At 35.3% G+C, this 18,388-nt stretch overlaps 1 protein-coding gene across 1 annotated transcript in view; it reads left to right on the top strand.

Moving 5' to 3' along the window:
- The first annotated feature begins 9,508 nt into the window (after positions 1-9,508).
- The window catches only part of LOC115449222 (pinopsin), a 57,700-nt gene continuing 48,820 nt past the window's right edge, over positions 9,509-18,388 (top strand). Inside the window, exon 1 of the mRNA XM_030176968.2 lies at positions 9,509-9,685. Coding sequence (XP_030032828.2) covers positions 9,509-9,685 — 177 coding nt within the window. The remainder of the gene's footprint in view (positions 9,686-18,388) is intronic.

Here is an 18,388-nt window from a genome sequence, read left to right as displayed (position 1 = left end):
GCAGATGTAATTTATATCGATTTGAGATTTAATGGTCAGACTCTAATCGAATAGATTATAAAATAGTTTTCATAAATTAAAATCAAGTAGTCTAAAATATTTTTTATAATATGCTTTTTTTTTTTTTTTTAATCTTTTTTTAAGGAGCTTGGTCGTTATTTCACGACTATGTCGCTCCGTACGTCCACTTTTATCCATGCCTACTATTTTTATAAAAAATCAAAATATTTTTTTAATAAGCCTTTAGCCTCTTCCGATACTGGAATGGTCAAAAAGCTATTTATGCTGCCCACATTAAAGCTCAAAGTATGAGGCCCACTCCGCACACATTCCGACAAAACATGAATTGTCATCTCTTACTCCACAGTCAAAGCAGTTTGGGGAGTTTGACGCCTGCATAAGATGCTTAAACATATTTGTCGGAATATGCCCAGAGCGGAGCCTCATTACTGCCACTAGCTCTTGTCTGCTCAAAGCACAATCAGTAATCCTTGGAGATTGTAACGGCTCAGGTTGAATCGCGCGGTACCATATGCCTTTTCTTGGGAGCGTTTATCAAAAACTCATTCCACAGTTGGATACAGTGACGCTTTACTTGTGTTAACATTTCCGTGTAATGTGGTGCAGGATTTAAAATATACCCTCCGTCGTCGCTTCTTTAGCTAATAAATCTGCTGTATCATTACCACAAAGACGAATATGAGCAGGAACCCATTGTAGCTTAATCGTCTTAGGTCTCAACGAAATAATTTGGTTTAAAATCTTATAGGCTAAAGAAGCGCCACGAATGGTACTCGTACACCGAGCCAAATGTTGTAAAGCGCTTTTTGAGTCGGTGATGATTACAATATTATTATATGAGATTGACTCTGCGTAAGAACAAGCTTCTAAAATAGCTACGAGCTCGGCTGACATAATAGAAATATCCGAATGAATTTTAAAACGTACCCTAGAATTTGTTTGTGGGTCAAAGAAAGACGCACCAATATTCGCCTGAAATTTAGATCCATCTGTAAAAATCTTATAATAATTGGAATATCTCTCGTCAATATACTGAAGGCAAGTTTGTTTTAAATATTCTGTGTTGTACTGATTTTAGCTAGTTCAATTCCGTTAACATAAGAAATGATGAAGTCAGATGAGTCAATATAACTAACCCAATATTTCATCGCGAACATATCTAATAAAGCACTGCAATTTACTCGAACATTCCTAAAAGCTTTTGTAATTTCCAGAATAACGGTTCCTTTTTCCTATTCCAAGTATGACTGCCACGACATCCATCCTCTACTGATGATAAAATATTACTATTGAAATGTAAAGATTTCCATTTAAACAAATATTTTCCACCTAGATAACGTCTCCTAATAGTGAGAGGTTGAAGCCATAGCTCACTCTCCATCACGTGTATTGGCGTTGTTTTCAAAAAGCTTCCAATGATTCTCATGGCCGCATTTTGAATTTTATCCAATTTACTAGTATGACACTGTGCACTATCATCGAATAAAAAGCTTGCATAATCTAATCGACTCCGAACCATAGCCATGTATATATATCTAAAATGCTTGGGATGAACTCCCCAACCCGATCCTGCTAAAATTTTTAAAAGATTTAAGTACTTAGACGCTTTTTCAGAAATTTCATTAATGTGTTTGGACCATCTCAAAGAGCAATCCAGCCATACACCTAAATATTTAACGTACGGGGATAACTGAACATCAAAACCATCAACTTTAACTTGAAAAGAATATTTTTTATACCCTTTCTGAAAGATACACACCTTGCTTTTAGTTGGAGAAATATCTAGACCTATATCATGTAACAAATATACAAAGTATAATATGCTTTATTAACGAGAATATTTGTAATTAAACTATTTTTTTCGATGGTTTCGCGCTGAGTATTGCAGCCTTCATGGTCACGGGGACCATGAAGGCTGCAAAGTCTTCGAAACGTCGGGAGAAAAATAAAATACTAGCACCGCGATAGAATCCGAAAATTAGTTTAATTTCAATGTCTAACATTCGCGTAAACATAAGAAATCATTATGAGAATATTTGTTATATGAGAATTGAACAAATACAGACTTGATATTTCAATCATAATGTCGATGATCGATTATTAATTCGAATTTTAAAAGCAATCGATAACCCTACTTTTGCACGAGCATCACGTTACGGCCATTAACATAAAAAAGAAACAATAACCGTTAAAATTTTTCCGGATCGGCCTTTTTGTAAATCGTAATTTGCGAATGTTGAGCGAACGTACGAAATTTAAATTTGAATTTCCGAGAGCTTGTAATTAGGTCTAATGAGGGCTCCGGTTGTGACGTCACTGGATCCTGTTTATGACGTGTCGACTTGTCATGTGCCTTTATATGATATGAAAAACTCGTTAACTCGATCTTGATAAAGTTGGTATGCGTGTTTTGACTAAATAAAATATTATGGATAATATATTGTGTAATGTGAATGTATGGAACGTAGTCTAAATAATATAATAGCTTCGTTTTTAATGGCGCGCACTGTGAAGCTCGCGATCTTCAGGCAATTAACTTCATGTCATATTTAAAATTAAAAAACATTAAATTAGTATTTTTTTATTTTTGTGTCCAAAATAATGAAGGTTACTATCTACTTGTTACCAGTAAAATGGACACATTATTGATTTATTACTATTGTCGAAACAAAAGCTATGTTATCTATATTTATTCTTGGAAATAAGAGGCCGAGCCGCGAGCACAACTGCTCACATAAAACAAATGTCCAACTACATCTCGTTTTGTGATCGTTCATTCGACCCATCATTCGGTTACATCCAACTTTTGCCAATTAACAACTAGTGTAACTGAGTTAAAACTTCCGTTGGTTTTCCTTACCCTTGTGTCACTCTTTGGTTATATTTTTGTGGTTTTATAGATGGTCGTCTCACAAACCCTTGTATTAATGAAAGGAAATTTGAACTGTGCAGTATTTGCAATGTCCTTGCCAAAAGTTGTTAGAGATCTAATAAAATCTAGTAATAGCAACCGAAATAACATAGTTTTTTTTTTCATAGATTGCATAAGTACTGTTATTTAGATATAGACTATTCTTTGATATTAATTAGGCAGATTATCGTATGATCGAAAGTTATTCGTAATATATTTATCAGTATTAACGGAGTTTACAATATTTCTTTTAATCTATACACATATAGTTATAGTGACTTAAGTAATTATAACTCTGCTTATAATCAATCACAATGTTTGAAACAATAGAAAAAAAACATAAGTACTTATTGTATGAATTACACACTGATATAATACTATTAAATTATTTAAAAAAACATGACAGTAAGCTTATAACTCAGCGTAGGATCAGAACTATATGTGACTGTTCAGTATAGTTGTATTATTTTCACCTATATTCATGTTTTATTCGACTGAGAATAAAATAAATGTTAATATAGAATAAAAATAAGTACATCAAACATCTAGCCTATTATAAAACCGCCAGAACCCTTTGCAAATTCGCAGAGAAATTTAAAAACTTACCCCAAATCGGGGTAATTAGTAAAGTTTAGACATCTGTCATAAATCAGCCGGCAAAATGAACAAACACTGTCGCCGACTACAAATTAAATTTCAACTTGTCTTATTGCAGATGTTGCTTCATACCTTGTTATGTACGAAGCCTCTCGTGTCTGGTTAGCTGTTGGTTGCGTTAGCGTTCGCATTTTTACTCGATAAAGACAACCTAACCTTGCGTTTAGTTGGCTACTTATGACAAATGTGGTGTCTATTGTTTCGTATTTATTGTGTGATAGTTAAAGGCTATCTTTCAATTTTGTTTATTACTTGAAATAAAGAAAAATATCAAAGAGCGCACCTATTCTAACGAAAGAGTTTGTCGCTCTGCTGTTCGAAAACTAACTCCCTCAAGTTTTAAGGTTATTTATAAACAATACCAAAATATTTTTTTGAAACTGCAATATTGTATGTTATATATATGCATTTTTAAAATAATGAGCAACACATACAAAGATTAATCTCATACCAAACCTGATAATTTTGGTCACTAAAACCTCCAAAGATTCTCAGAGAGTAAATCCCGTCAATTTCCGAACACTGCCTACCATTGTAGCTTCCCACTAATCCATTACAGTGCACTCTTACACAATGGGTGAACCCCAATGACCAAAAACCCGCTTTGTGTTATATTCCTGTGAGGCACCGCGCTTGTGTCGCGTCAATTTCATTTGGCAAATTAAAATGATTGATACTCTTGATGTTTTGAATATTTATGGATCTTGTTGAAATATAAATTGTTGTGATCTAGTATTATTAGGCAGTGAATTGTGAGGTTTGGGGTTCCATTCAAGTAAATATGTTTTTTGAAAAAATACTTGAGGTATTTGTGTCTGAAACTTTTGCCGTGTAATACATAGCGTTTTAAATAGAATTAATGATAACAATTCAGGAAATAAAGAATAAGTCACTTAATACTAATTATTTCACAGTTATATTTCATCGTTTAAGGCCTGTATATCCATGACTCCTGATATTGTAAATATTTATGAACGGTAAAAATCTTTGATTGGATTAATAGCACCGTTGTAAAATACTAATTAACCTTTATAAATAATAATATCAGCCCTCTCTTATATACTGTCCCACTGCTGGGTGTAGGCGTCCTCTGCAACTTAGAAGGGTTAGACCTTAGTCCACCACGTCGGCCTGGTGCGGATTGGCAGACTTCACATACCCTCAAAATTCTTACACAGAACTTCTCAAGTACGCAGGTTTCCTTCACAATGTCTCCTTCACCGTTAAAGCAACCGATAATTCACAATGAATACACACATCACTTTAGAAAAGTCAAAGGCGCGTTCCCTTGAGTTTCAAAACTACAGACATTCGTCTCGGCAGTCCGTTCCAACCCCAACTAGCCTATCTTGAAGATACATATAGACCTAACAATTTGGTGCAATAACAAAAATAATTTACAAGCTTCAGAGCGAATACAGTAAACATAACTGTAATACAATTGTCTGTGTGATAACTGTTTAAGCACGTTTGCCTCGCGCTAAAATCCTTTACAATGTTTGCGAAACACGCATTTGAGACGTCTATTTCTGTGAATAAACAGGGTTGTATGTAAATGCAAAAATTGAGACAAAAATGGTAGAATAGTAAAGCGTAGTCACAAACAAATGCGCCGATTGTGGACAGGGCGCTATTGGTAAATTAAAATTACTTGATATTTTTTGTTCGGATCGTACATTTTTTGTTTTACATCTACAGTTCGAGTAACTAAAGTGTTATTTAGTAACTAAATGTCGAAATGACCTTTTAATCTAGCTAGCTATATCCAAATTCCTCTTTCATCACCAATCACCGAGCCAACATAACTAGAGCAGTAATCAAACCGTAACGCAGTCGGTCTCACGTACAATCCGCCGGCGCGGCGAACTTTTGATGTAAAAACTTATTTTTACATTTACCATGTCGGAGTTTGTGTGTGCGTTGATTTTGTAAGGATTTATGGAGGCTGTGAGATGGATTTTGTTAGTACGTTTTTCGAATTTGAATTTGGAAAATTGAGTTCTAAATCTATCTATTCTTTAGCGTGGTTTGATGTTTTAAATTCGATTTTCAATTAGGAAATTAATATATTTGGTAGAATTGTTTTGAAAAACATTGGACATGCGTGGGACTGAAGTTTATTACTGATAATATAGTAATAGGTTCGTCATCATATCTTGAGGTAGAAAATACCTCATGCTCTCAGCACTTCATAAGACCTAAAATGGTCGTGCGTACTTGCACGTCTACTTACCCTTCTAAAATAAGTCGTGAAACTATAATCACTTTTAAAAGACTTAAGGACTGTCTCACAAGTTTCAACAAAATTTGATTTGACAGTTATCATATTAATTGGGAGCATCGATAAGAGTGTAACACTTGTATTTGTTTTAAGGTTACTAAATATTGTCGTCTTGGCATCTTAAATATAAATTAATAGAAGTTGATAATACTGCATACTTAAACTTAAGTTATTTAAAATAATAAAAAATGCTGTTATATTTAAACGCCTTATATTTAGGAAAGAGATAAAAAACAATGATTTATGTCGCCTTATACATTTATGTGACCAATACTATTACTCAGAAGTTGAAACAAACCCATGTTATTTTAACTTGCATATACTAATTCCAATTAAAAGACATAATAACAACACCACACGACCTGACGGCCATAAAAAATTAGAAGTCTTCCACCATCCGACTAAGGGACCCTAACCTTTAAAAAAGTTCTCAGTTAATAGTGAGGGGTCCATAATGTAATATACGTGTATCATAAGAAGTTTTATAAAGACCCATTTTTCCGAACATAATTACGAGCACTCTGTATAAATATAATGTTTATAATTTTCTTTACGAGTAGTTTGATTCGCTACATGCAATTTGTTGGTTTCTTGACGCAGCAATAAAGTAACAAATCGAGATTTTAGCATAAATATAGATTAGGATTGGCAGGCAGCGGGTAGTTTTATATCCCGGTAATATTATTGTATTATATTTATATTCTTGAAGTACACATGCTGTATATAATTGGGTGAAAGGTCAATTAACTTAATCGTCATTTTTTTCTGCCTGGACTGCTTCGGCGGCGTAGTTGTAATGTATCCTCTGTACAGAAGCGCTTTTAGGTCCTAGGTTCGAATCCCGGTCGGGCAAAGTAATATTTGGGTTTTCTGCTCAGTATCAGCTCGGAAACTATGGATTTGTGCCCGATGTGGCGATAGACTCGCCGCTTATCACATCATCTGACGGAACACACTTGGTGAAAAGTGGGTGCCCTGATTACGCCTCTGCATACCCTACGGGGATAAATGCGTGATGTGTATTTGTTTGTTTGTTTTGTCATGTTTTTCGAAAAAGTTTAATTACGTTCCAATAACACAAACTCAAAATGTGTGCAATGTTATAAAATAAATGTATCCTAAATATATACTACGTATACTAAAATATAAAGCTAAAGAGATTGTTTGTTTAAACGCGTTAATCTCACGAACTACTAAACCGATTTAGATTTTTTTTACTCATAGGAAACTATACTACTCCTGAGTTCTAGAGACTTAGGGAAAATAGTTATCCCGAGAAACTATCTCACGCGAACGAAGCCGCAGTCACAAGCAAATTACTCATAAATATTCTAAATACCGCACAAAACTGAGATAAACTGGTACCTAATAAGCATTTAACCAAACGCGAGAAGTGTTACACATTTTTAACCCCTCATTCGTGAGACAGGTAACAGAATGTCATGGTATTTAGAGTCCGTTGGGGTTGGAATTCTCGCCGATAGGACACTCGGGGTCTACCGGACCGACGCCCTGTGAATACAAACGAGCGAATCTTAACCCTCAATCTGGCGGTCCTCACATACTCCGGACTAGTGATTTTAAAATACGGTTTTTTGCAAATTTGCAACTTTACTAAGGTTTCGTGAAATGCTGTAGAGCTATATTTGGGTGTATGCATGCATATTAAATCATTAAAATATGCTTTTTGACAAATTGGCATCTTTACTAAGGTTTCTAATACTGTAGACATCTTTAGTTATGCAAGCATATGAAAAAGATTAAATGAATTCTCTTTGAATATAACAATGTTCTATACGGCGGTATGTTGCATTGAAATACTCTAGCCGAATTACGTTTGCAATATTCGCGTCTCTGCTTCACCCTTCCATAAAGCGTGAAGTTATAACAGTTTAAAAGGAACACTTCCATCGGTATCTATAAAAATTCAGACAATATTCAAAACGAGTAACAGCGAAACATAAAACAAGCGAAGAAAGCTTTTAAACCCATTCGCGAAGTCACGAGCATTGTTCTTTAAAGGGGACATTACAGAAGTGTGTGTGGAGGGAGGGGGTTCTGTAACACGTCCGCTACACATGTCAGCGTTGTCGATCCGATCCCGATGTAGGAAGACTTAATAATATGGCCCTGAGGGTTTAAGGGATGAGAGAGAGCGGAGCGGGCTACTGCATTAAGTAGGAATAAAAATTACAATTTGTAATTTTATGACATCTGCAGGACACTCAAACACAGAGTTCATTGTCCTCAGATACTAATAATGCACAGTAATCTCTTAAATAAAGTTGTTAGTAGAAAGAAGCAAATATACCATGACAACCACTAACCTAACATTTTTAACAGTCGAAACAGAATATTCAAACTCAAAATCCCATGAAGGATCCCGGTGGTCGAGATTTTTAGTACCTACATCGTTTAAAAGGCCGTGTTTTTTCAATTTAATAAGGGGTAAAATTAATTTAATCCATAGATTTATACGGCATTTAAGCCGCGATAGCCTAATAAGGTGGAACGAGACCTGTCGAGCACGACATGTGCCATAGGTTCAAAACCAAGGCACACACCTCTAACTTTTCTAAAATTATATGTGTATTCTTTGTGAATTATATTTAGGCTTTTAACGGTGAAGGAAAATTTCGTAAGGAAACCAAATATCTAAAAATACCCTATAGAATTTAAGAGTGTGTGAAGTCTACAATCCGCACTAAACCAGCGTTATGGACTAAGGCCTAATCCCTCTCAGTAGTAGAGAAGACCCGTGATTAGCGGTGGGAAGTATTACATTCGAAACTAAACCCACATAATAATTAAATTGTACCTATTAATTAGGTTTAAAAACCTATAATGTCTACCCGAGGGCTTCCAAATGAGGCACACGTGAAATGTTACCATGTCCCATATCGCGACTCTAGGGATTTGATAAGGCCGGACTTTTTAACTGAAATTGTGGTGTAGATTGGTTTTAATGCTTAATAGACTTGTTTATTTTGATGTTTTGTTTCTTTTGGTATCGATTTGAACTGAGACAATTTATTTCCAGACGAACATGTTGAACCGAAATGAAATAAATAAAACATATAATTAATAGATCAGATCTTCAATTTTTGACAAAGAAATTTGTAATAATAATGAATCACGTGCCTATAATACAAGATGCAACAGACTTCTGTTTCTTCTACCGAAATGGCAGAAGTTCTGCACATGTTACTGGTTTTGTTTCTGCATATTTCATAACGGGTTATTTAGACGACGTGGCGGGAAGCAGGTGCGGGGAAATACGATTAATTGCTTTCCAATTAAGTACTTCTTCTTTTTATAAAATACAATTTACTGCTACTTAACTTTAAATACTACTTTATTTTAATAAAAAATAGTACATTAAAAATGTATTTTTATAATAATTACATTTCCACTTCCGGTTTCTCTAAGATTTACTTTTGACATGTGTTTGTGCTTATATTTTTTTTTTGTTTCTACTGATATCACTTCCGTGACATCACTAACTACAATCAAAGTTATTTAATAACAGTGTAATAGTATAACCTCTTATATCTTTTCAGATGTGACCAACAACTTCAAAATGAAGTGAAAGTGGAGTGAAGTGACTTAAAGTGCAGTGTTTCTTAAGTGAAGTGAAAATGACGTCATACCCGGAGAACTTCAATGACACCGTGATAAAGGCTTATGATGAAGGGTTTCCCCTTCTCATGCCGAGGTGGGGATACGTGGTGTCGGCTTTCGTGCTCTTCCTTATTGGGTTCTTCGGCTTCTTCCTCAATCTGATGGTGATACTCCTCATGTTCAAGGATCGGCAGGTGAGGCAATGTTTTAATCTAGGCTAGACTATTGTTACATTTTGTGTCCATATTTTATTTATTCTTTGTTAGTAATGTACTTGTATACATGTCTATATCTGCCGCCAAGCAGCAGTGTGTATACACTGTTGTGGCTTGAACAAAATTGTAGCCAGTGTAACTACTGGACAAAATAACGGACGTTGGATAACTTAGGATAGTTCGGGACGTTGCATAACTAGCTTCTTTGAATATGAATTTATAATAAAACCACAAAGCGTTCGCAAAGTGATGTTATTGGTAGATACTAACATTCTAGGCAATAATTTTGAATACTATTGCTTCCATCAACCCCATAAAATATAGTAAGCCTGGAGACCGAATCTATAGTCTCTGAAGATAAATTTATGTAGCTGGTAACATTCTAGACAATCATTCTGGAATTGCTGCCATCAACCCCAAAAATATAGTAAGCCTGGAAAGTGAATTTAATGTCTTTGAACATAAATTTATAATATAAAACAAAGCGTTCACAAAGTGACGTTGTTGGAAGGTACTAACATTCTATTCCATCATTCTGGAATACTATTGCGGCCATTAACCCCATAAAGTAAGCCTGCGCAGCGAATGAAACAAACCACTGCCATTAATAGATACTTCACGGGTTCTGGGGTTTTATGTTTCCTAACAATTTACTTTAGCTGTAATATTATGTGCCAGGAAGGTCAAAAGCCGTTGTTCAGGGCTCTGCCTGCCCCTCATTATGCTAAGGGCCGACAAGTGAGCATTATGTAGTACATAAGTCTTGAAGCAGATATTGACACAGGTATCGCGGTGTTGGTCACGGTTTATGTGGAGTAGGTACACTCAGCCATGAAAGTAGATGGACAAATTAAAAACTTGAAATCGTCTGTACACGTTAAATTTAAGTTAATAATTATGTTTTTGTGTGAAAACATAGTTAAAGTAAATTAGTTTTTTTTTTATTAGATAAAAATATAGTATATCTAGAGTAAAGAAATATAAACAAAGAATAACATTTTTCAAATGAATCTCTTGAATAAATTTTCTTTTTCATACAATTACTTTAGAACTCAGTTACTCAGTTCTTGTTGCTTAACTAATTAATTTCGTCAACTCTTCAAATTTCAATGAACAGATCTCTTGGAATTGTCACAAATAGATTTCCTCCTTTCCATATTCTTATTGTTACCGCAATATTTTCATTATTCAATATTCTATTACACTATAAACTTTATGAAATTTTGATATTTGTTAGCAATAAACTCATGAAGCGCTGAATACATTTTAACCAAACGCAAACGATTAAAACCAAATTTTCGAAAAACACACAGTTTACAATTTCCTTGTACAATGGTAGTTTTATTTTGTAAGGTGTTTCATGCATGTAGGGCAAGGAGAGGCTGGTATGTATGTATTTACGGCGCACGAGTTACAGGCGCGAATATGCAATTTTTCGGAGATTTTTATAAGAAATATTTGTCATTTCGAAAAATTTAAACAACTTAAATATTCCTTATTGAATTCTCTATCTAATAATGTTGTTTTCTAATGAAAAATATGTATACTTTAGATGGAGATGCAAAGAAACAACAAACAGAAAAAACAACATTTTCATTATGAAGTTAATGAAACTATATCAGCATTATAAACAAAGTTTCAACAAGTAAAATAAAGATAACAAATTCTAGAAATATGCTGTTCATTCTATATTATGTATTTTAAATTTCGAATAGACAACTTCTAAAAATCAGTTAGCGCGCTATTTTGTTGTACCGGACCGCATTTATTACATCTTTATATTATAGAGAGATGACATTGAGTTTATTGCTCCGTCCTCTGACCACGTCTTTATCTCTCTAACTGACAGTTTGGACGAAGTCCCCTCATGATACAGGTCGCCATTAACACCGTGTTCGACCGTCAGTTGACCATTAATCTTCGTAGAGACGATTAAAAAACGTGTAGTATGACTGTATGGACTAAACGCGATGTGGATACAAAGTATAGCAAACACTAGTTTAATACAGGCATGTTGTTTATTATATTTCTTATTTATAGGCTAGGTTTTCTTCATAGTTTATGTAATAATAATGATACCAGCCCTTTATTATATACTGGCCCACAGCTGGGCACAGGCCTCTTCTACTACTGAGAGAGATTAGGCCTTAGTCCAACCACGCTGGCCTAGTACGGATTAGTAGAATTCATACATCCCCAAAATTCCTATAGAGAACTTCTGAGGTATGCAGGTTTCTTCACGATGTGTTTACTTCACAAAGAATACACACATATTTTTTTAGAAAAGTCATAGGTGTGTGCCCTTGGGATCTGAACCTGCGAACATTCATCTCTGCAGTCTGTTCCACACCCAACTAGGCTCTCCCCCTCTAAAAAGCAAAAGATAACCAAAAGCAAACAAAAATCTCTCTTAATCTCTCTCTAGCAAAATTTAATTAGTTTTAAATTGGGAATAAGCGGTATACGATTTTAATTGTAACAAATCCCGCACCCCTTTTAATACACACAAGATATTATATTGTAAAATCTCTTTAAAATGAAAACACCCTTTGTAAGTATAATCATTTGATAAGAAAAAAAATAGTAACAACCAACAGTCATTTAAAATACAAATAAAAGTAACACAGTTATATAGCAATTTTAACAAAGTAAAACAAACAAGATTGTTGTTTGCGTTTCGTTATTTTATAAAAACGATTTATTTTTGTTACCCGTGTGTTTTCCGTACAAAATACATCCCAAGGGTTTCATTAGCACACACAAGGTGTTAAGATCCGCCATAGTGGCCCACGTAAGTGTGTCGCGTTCTGGGATCAGCCTGTGTATGTCCGGTTCAGACAGGTCGGCATAATTGTTGCGACTGGCGAAGGCTAATCGTCTGGTCAGTCTACACCTAATCCTTACTTAAAATCAATGGGGTCACTTTGCCGTAAAGAAAGTCTTATATAAAGAATCCCCCCACACATCACCGCGATTATATCCATGGTATAATGGAGGAGTCTAACTTCACATCAGATCCAAATTCAATTTCTGGACAACTGTATATTTTCGATTCTAAAGTTATATTTTGATACTTATATGAGAATCGAATAAAAATAAAATCGAATCCAGAAACAACCCGTAATCTACAAGTTGACCAAAGCGGTCCAAGTGAATTCTATTACTCCATAACAACAGTCACACTTGAAGTAATTCGTAAGTAGAAAAAGAAACATAAATAATCTATAAAACATCTGGCGCTTGGTGATTATTCACACGTTTCTATCGTAAATATGCCTCCGAGATCTAGAATTTGATTGTTGCTGTAACGTCGTTTATGACGGTATTGATGACGTCACTTATGGATAGTTATGAGGTATCGTTAGTAATAAATATCGTAACTTTATTACGAAGGTTTTAGTTTGATTGTAATTTGACTGCTCGTAAACAGCAGCAACACCAGGAGTGTAGCTACTATCTATATCAGCCGTATTGGTGATACGGGGCCCCCGAGCTTTGGGGCCCTTCTTCCCCTATCTACATTAAACTAAGCGAGCGTTCAAAAGTTCGCACTGCCCTAAAAAGGCCCCAAAAAAATTTAATATAGGGCCCCTATGACAAGCTACACTACTGAGCAACGCTTACTATTGTGATCAGAATGTAGCAAAAAAAGCACGACAATGCTCCGAGTCGTTTTATTGTGATTGGTTAAGAGGCTACCACGTGACCGACGCATTGGACTTTCGACCAATCCCAAACATCAACATTAAACATCGACTTACGAGTCGCGCCTGGATTCTATGTGTGACATTGAAATACGTTCATTATCGACATTAAGTCAGGTAATAGTACCTCTTTAGTCTCTGCACCACCTAAAGGTTGACTGGTAGAGAATTAAGTCCTCACCGAGTAAATGACCTTGAACATACGTTCCCTATTTGAATGCACAAGATTTACAGATGGGAATATGAAGATTTACGAATAATTTCTTTAATAAATTTTAGGTCTCTTTGATAATTTTAAACTTGGTAAGAGATTTACCTTATTTTAACATCTTCATAAAATCCTTCCATGAAGGAATAAGTAAAAGACATTTGATTAAATAGCAACATATTTAATAATAAAAGAATTAGCAAAAAATCATTGTGTTTTTGCATTACAATACCAAAAAAAAGATAACTAAAGGTTACTGCTTTCTTATCCCAACCCGGCGTTCACTTTTTATCGGAAAAACAAATTAGATCCAACGGAATTAAAAACAAAAATATCCAATTACTAAATACACGTGTAACCGCAGCTACATTACACGTGATTTCTGCCACAAGGTGACGTATGAAGCCTATTTAGATACCGCTGTACATAACACGACATTGTCTTTTCCCTCTAACCACATGTATCAATTAGTTTATAGAAAAGACAAGGAAAGTAGCTTGATCATTGTCGCCTACAATAATTAACAACTACAAAAATACATAGCATCACTTAGTAGCGTAGGTATCGGAGGACTAGACGGGGTAGTGCCGTGGGGCCCTCAAGATCAGGGGTCTCTCGGACTCTAACTTACAAATTGTATGTGGTTTTTAATTTTATTTTGGAGTCGCCTGTATTACGACGAATCTGGATTACGATAAATCTGGAGTATGTCGAATTCAAAATACGACGACTACGGAACAAACGATTTTCAATAGTTTATTTGGGCCCTAGTTTATTTTTGTTACCTTGCTACGCCAATGGCATCACTTTTCCCTTTTTTGGGATAGGCAGAGATGTAAAGCAAACACGTTTCAATATAAGTTTTGGTTTCTGGTACACTCCTAATCTTATTCCGTAATTTTATCACTACATAATGTAGAAAAACGTGACAGCAAACGCCGTATTAGGCAACAAAACTTTTAATTAAAATATTGAACTTTAGGCTCAAAATTCACCAACTTTCTTCCTCTCGTAACAAGGCTGCTAACATTTTTGTTATGAAACCAGTAGTAATTGCGAAATTGTTCGTATATTGAATATTTGGGCCCGCAATTTTCAACTTATGTCTATAAAACCAGATGTTAACTTTCAACAATGTCAGACTTTGCAATTCATTAACTTTATATTGTACCAGACTTTATATTTAGGTAATTAAAAACATCTGTATGTAATGAAAAAAAAATCGTATATATTTTTTCATATTGTATTATAATAACATCAGCCCTGTATTATATACTTGCCCACTGCTGAGCACGGGCCTCCTCTACTACTGAGAGGGATTAGGCCTTAGTCCAACACGCTGGCCTAGTGCGGATTGATAGACTTCACACACCTGCGAAATTCCTATAGAGAACTTCTCAGTTGTGCAGGTTTCCTCACGATGTTTTCCTTCACCGTTCAAGCGAACAATAAATTCACAAAGAATACACACATGATTTTAGAAAAGTCAGAGGTGTGTGCCCTTGGGATTTGAACCTGCGGACATTCGTCTTGGCAGTCCGTTCCACACCCAACTAGGCTATCGCCGCTTTTTTTAATCTAAGAGGTATGCAGAGGCGCAATCAGTGCACCCACTTTTCGCCAAGTGTTTTCCGTCTCATGATGTGATAGGGGGCGAGCCTATCGCCATATTGGACACAAATTCCAGACTCCGGGTTGATACTGAGCAGAAAAACCCAAATATCACTTTGCCCGACTCGGGATTCGAACCCAGGACCTCAGAGCGCTACCGTACCACGCGTGCAGTACAACTATGCCATTGAGGCAGTCAGGCGAAAGATAAACCGCTATAAAATCTGAAAACTAGTTTTATTTTGCCGTAACATTGCATTTGAGATCAAGGCATTCTGTTTCCAATGTAGACGTAATTTGTCTTTCGTGAACAATCGTCCATATGGCCTTATTATTTCATTCATTCGTCCAATATTAATACATCCAACATATCATTGTTTATTAAGCATAAATATCTGCTTTCTGAGAATTATCTCCAAATTCGTTAAATGTTATTTATGATTTTACTTTAGCTTGAGTCATGTGTTGTTTTCCGTGTCTGAAAGTAATATTGGAAGATAAATGGTTAATAATATATTGACCATTTCTCCAAATCAGTTATCACCAATTCTATTTCGCTCTACTTTACTTATGCTATTTTCTCATTTTTGAACATTATGGTAAAACAAAAGAAAACAAGGATACATCCGGATTCCTTTGTTTCAACCCAATAATTTCATGTGCCGACGAACTGATGAAACAAAACAATGTATCTGCAAGTTCCTCGACTTCATTGTTCTAAAACAGATGCGAATTCATCTTGTGATGATCTTCTCCTTGCGTGACTTTCTTTTAAGAAATCATTAATTTGTTGTAGTCTAAAAAAAATACCTATAAACTTCCCGCATCTCTTGCCCGTCTTAGGGGTAGTTACTTGAATAAACATATTTCACCACCTATGTTAGGGCCTGCGTTATGAGAGTTGAGACTGCTACAATTCTAGATTACAGGCAAAAAATAACGTATAAGTATTGATCATAAATGGAAGGAATTGATAAGTCTCTTATATGCGATAGTCTAGTTGGGAAGCGAACGGACTGCTGAGACACACTGATTTTAAAATTTGTGTGTATTCATTATGATTTATGACTTATAGCCTGCTTCAACGGTGAAGGAAAACTATTCTAAAGAAAACCACATACGTTAGAAATTCTCTATAAGAATGTCGAAGATATGTGAAGCCTGCCAACCAGCTCTAGGCCAGCGTGGTGGACTAAGGCCTAAACCCTCTCACCAATAGAAGAGACTTGTGCCGTCAGTATATAATACTGAACTGATTTTTTGTATGCGGAATTCGCTCTCATAAACTATTTCTTTATCTACTTCAGTCACCTAGCACCAGTTTGCAAATATTTTAAGCAGCATCCTCATCATCATCATTAGCCACATAAAGTCCACTGCTGAACATATGACTTCCCTAAAGATTTGCAGATGACCTGTCGAAAGCGGCCTGTATCCAGCACATTATAATATTATCTATCTATACTTATAATAAATCTGTAGAGAGGTCAATTCTGTACATGAAATATATTTCCAAAATAACTATCAGGGGGTGATTAGGGATCGATACTGATGCACAAAATGCAATTAGTAAATTTTTTGTCTGTCTGTCTATATAACCGTTATAGAAACAAAAAGTACTCGACGGATTTTAACGAAACTTGGTACAATTATTTTTCATACTCTTGAGCTGGTTATAGTATACTTTTCATCACGCTACAATTAATAGGAGCAGAGCAGTGAAGGGAAATGTTGGGAAAACGGGAGAAGTTACTCCATTTTTTAAGCTTCCGTGGCGACAACCTTAATGGTTAAAAGTTCCTTCGATTTCACCAGGATCCCATCATCAGACCCTGACCGGACAATCGGACCACCTGCATACCACCATACATTAAAAAAATATCCCGACAAATTGAGCACCTCCTCCATTTTTGAAGTCCGAAATCCACGCGGGCGAAGCTGCGGGCGGAAGCTAGTCCTAAATAAATGCTGGTTATTTTTATATCTTAAGGTGACTGTGAAGGCTGGTGTCGTGTAGCCCTTTGTAATTCTAAGTTGAAATATTTTTTCGCACTCTCTGAGGGCTGAAAGTCCATCATAGCTCACTATGGCCATTTTGGGTTTATTACTACAGCAATACGACATAAATTAGCATATATATAGCCAATATATGGCGAAATGGGCGGTGATAACAACTCTATCACTCCTTAAAAGTGAAAGATGCGTGGCGCGTTTGAATATCGTATAAAAACCGCTTTATACAATACTAGCTGTGGCATCGAGTTCGTACGTAGATAACTTTCTGATATATAATTTTAATTAAACAATACCTATATTCTGCCTCGATTTATATCCCGTCCTCCCATGAAACTGCATGGAAATCCGTTTAGCAATTTCGGAGATGTGAATCAACAAACAAACAGAAAAGCATTAAAAGAATCACTTACTAATATTATTTTTAGTCGCCTTTTTTATTTCTTATCTTTCAATATAGAAACACCAATTTCTGCTGTTATATTTGGATATTCAAACTATTCACAAAGATTACGTCATGCATAAAATGTGGAAGCAATGAAACCCAAAGGTTACGTAACACCGGAACTTACGTTCTACGAGTCAAGGATGTCCGATATCAGCCGAGGTTAGGTTGATATCGGGGACAATTTGTCCCTGATTTATACATGACACTATAAAATGCGACCAAAAAGGCCAACACGCCATCATTGTTTCAAAATTCGCACGCGGTTATAGCTCAGCTCATTAGGAAGTGTAATTTGGCCGCGTGATGCATTAATTAATAGTTATGAGAAGGATAATTGACGCGTTAGGAGCTGCCTGAACTTGAATTACTAGAATTATCATCAGCTTTGTAATCTGCAATGTAGAAATAAATCATTTATCAAATATATTTGATCATTTGTAACCATCCTGTAATTTTGTAACCTTGTTACGTGTAATAAATATGTATCTGGGCTACCTAGCTTTGCTTGGGAAATTTGGTGTAAGTATAGTATGCGTTACTTTAAAATAGATCCTATTAAAAAACACTACGTAATAAATGGCGATACAGTTGCGTGCCCGATGTCAAAAATCCATGATAACGTATGCATATTTCTATTTTCGGCATAAAAAGTAGTTAGGTTCCATTAAAAGGTTCGTAAGGAGATTCAAAGGATATTT

Source organism: Manduca sexta, chromosome 11, assembly GCF_014839805.1.
Source record: "Manduca sexta isolate Smith_Timp_Sample1 chromosome 11, JHU_Msex_v1.0, whole genome shotgun sequence".
Lineage (NCBI taxonomy): Eukaryota > Metazoa > Arthropoda > Insecta > Lepidoptera > Sphingidae > Manduca > Manduca sexta.
The sequence above is the reverse complement of the archived record's forward strand: the minus strand, read 5'-3'. Positions and strand labels throughout refer to the sequence as shown.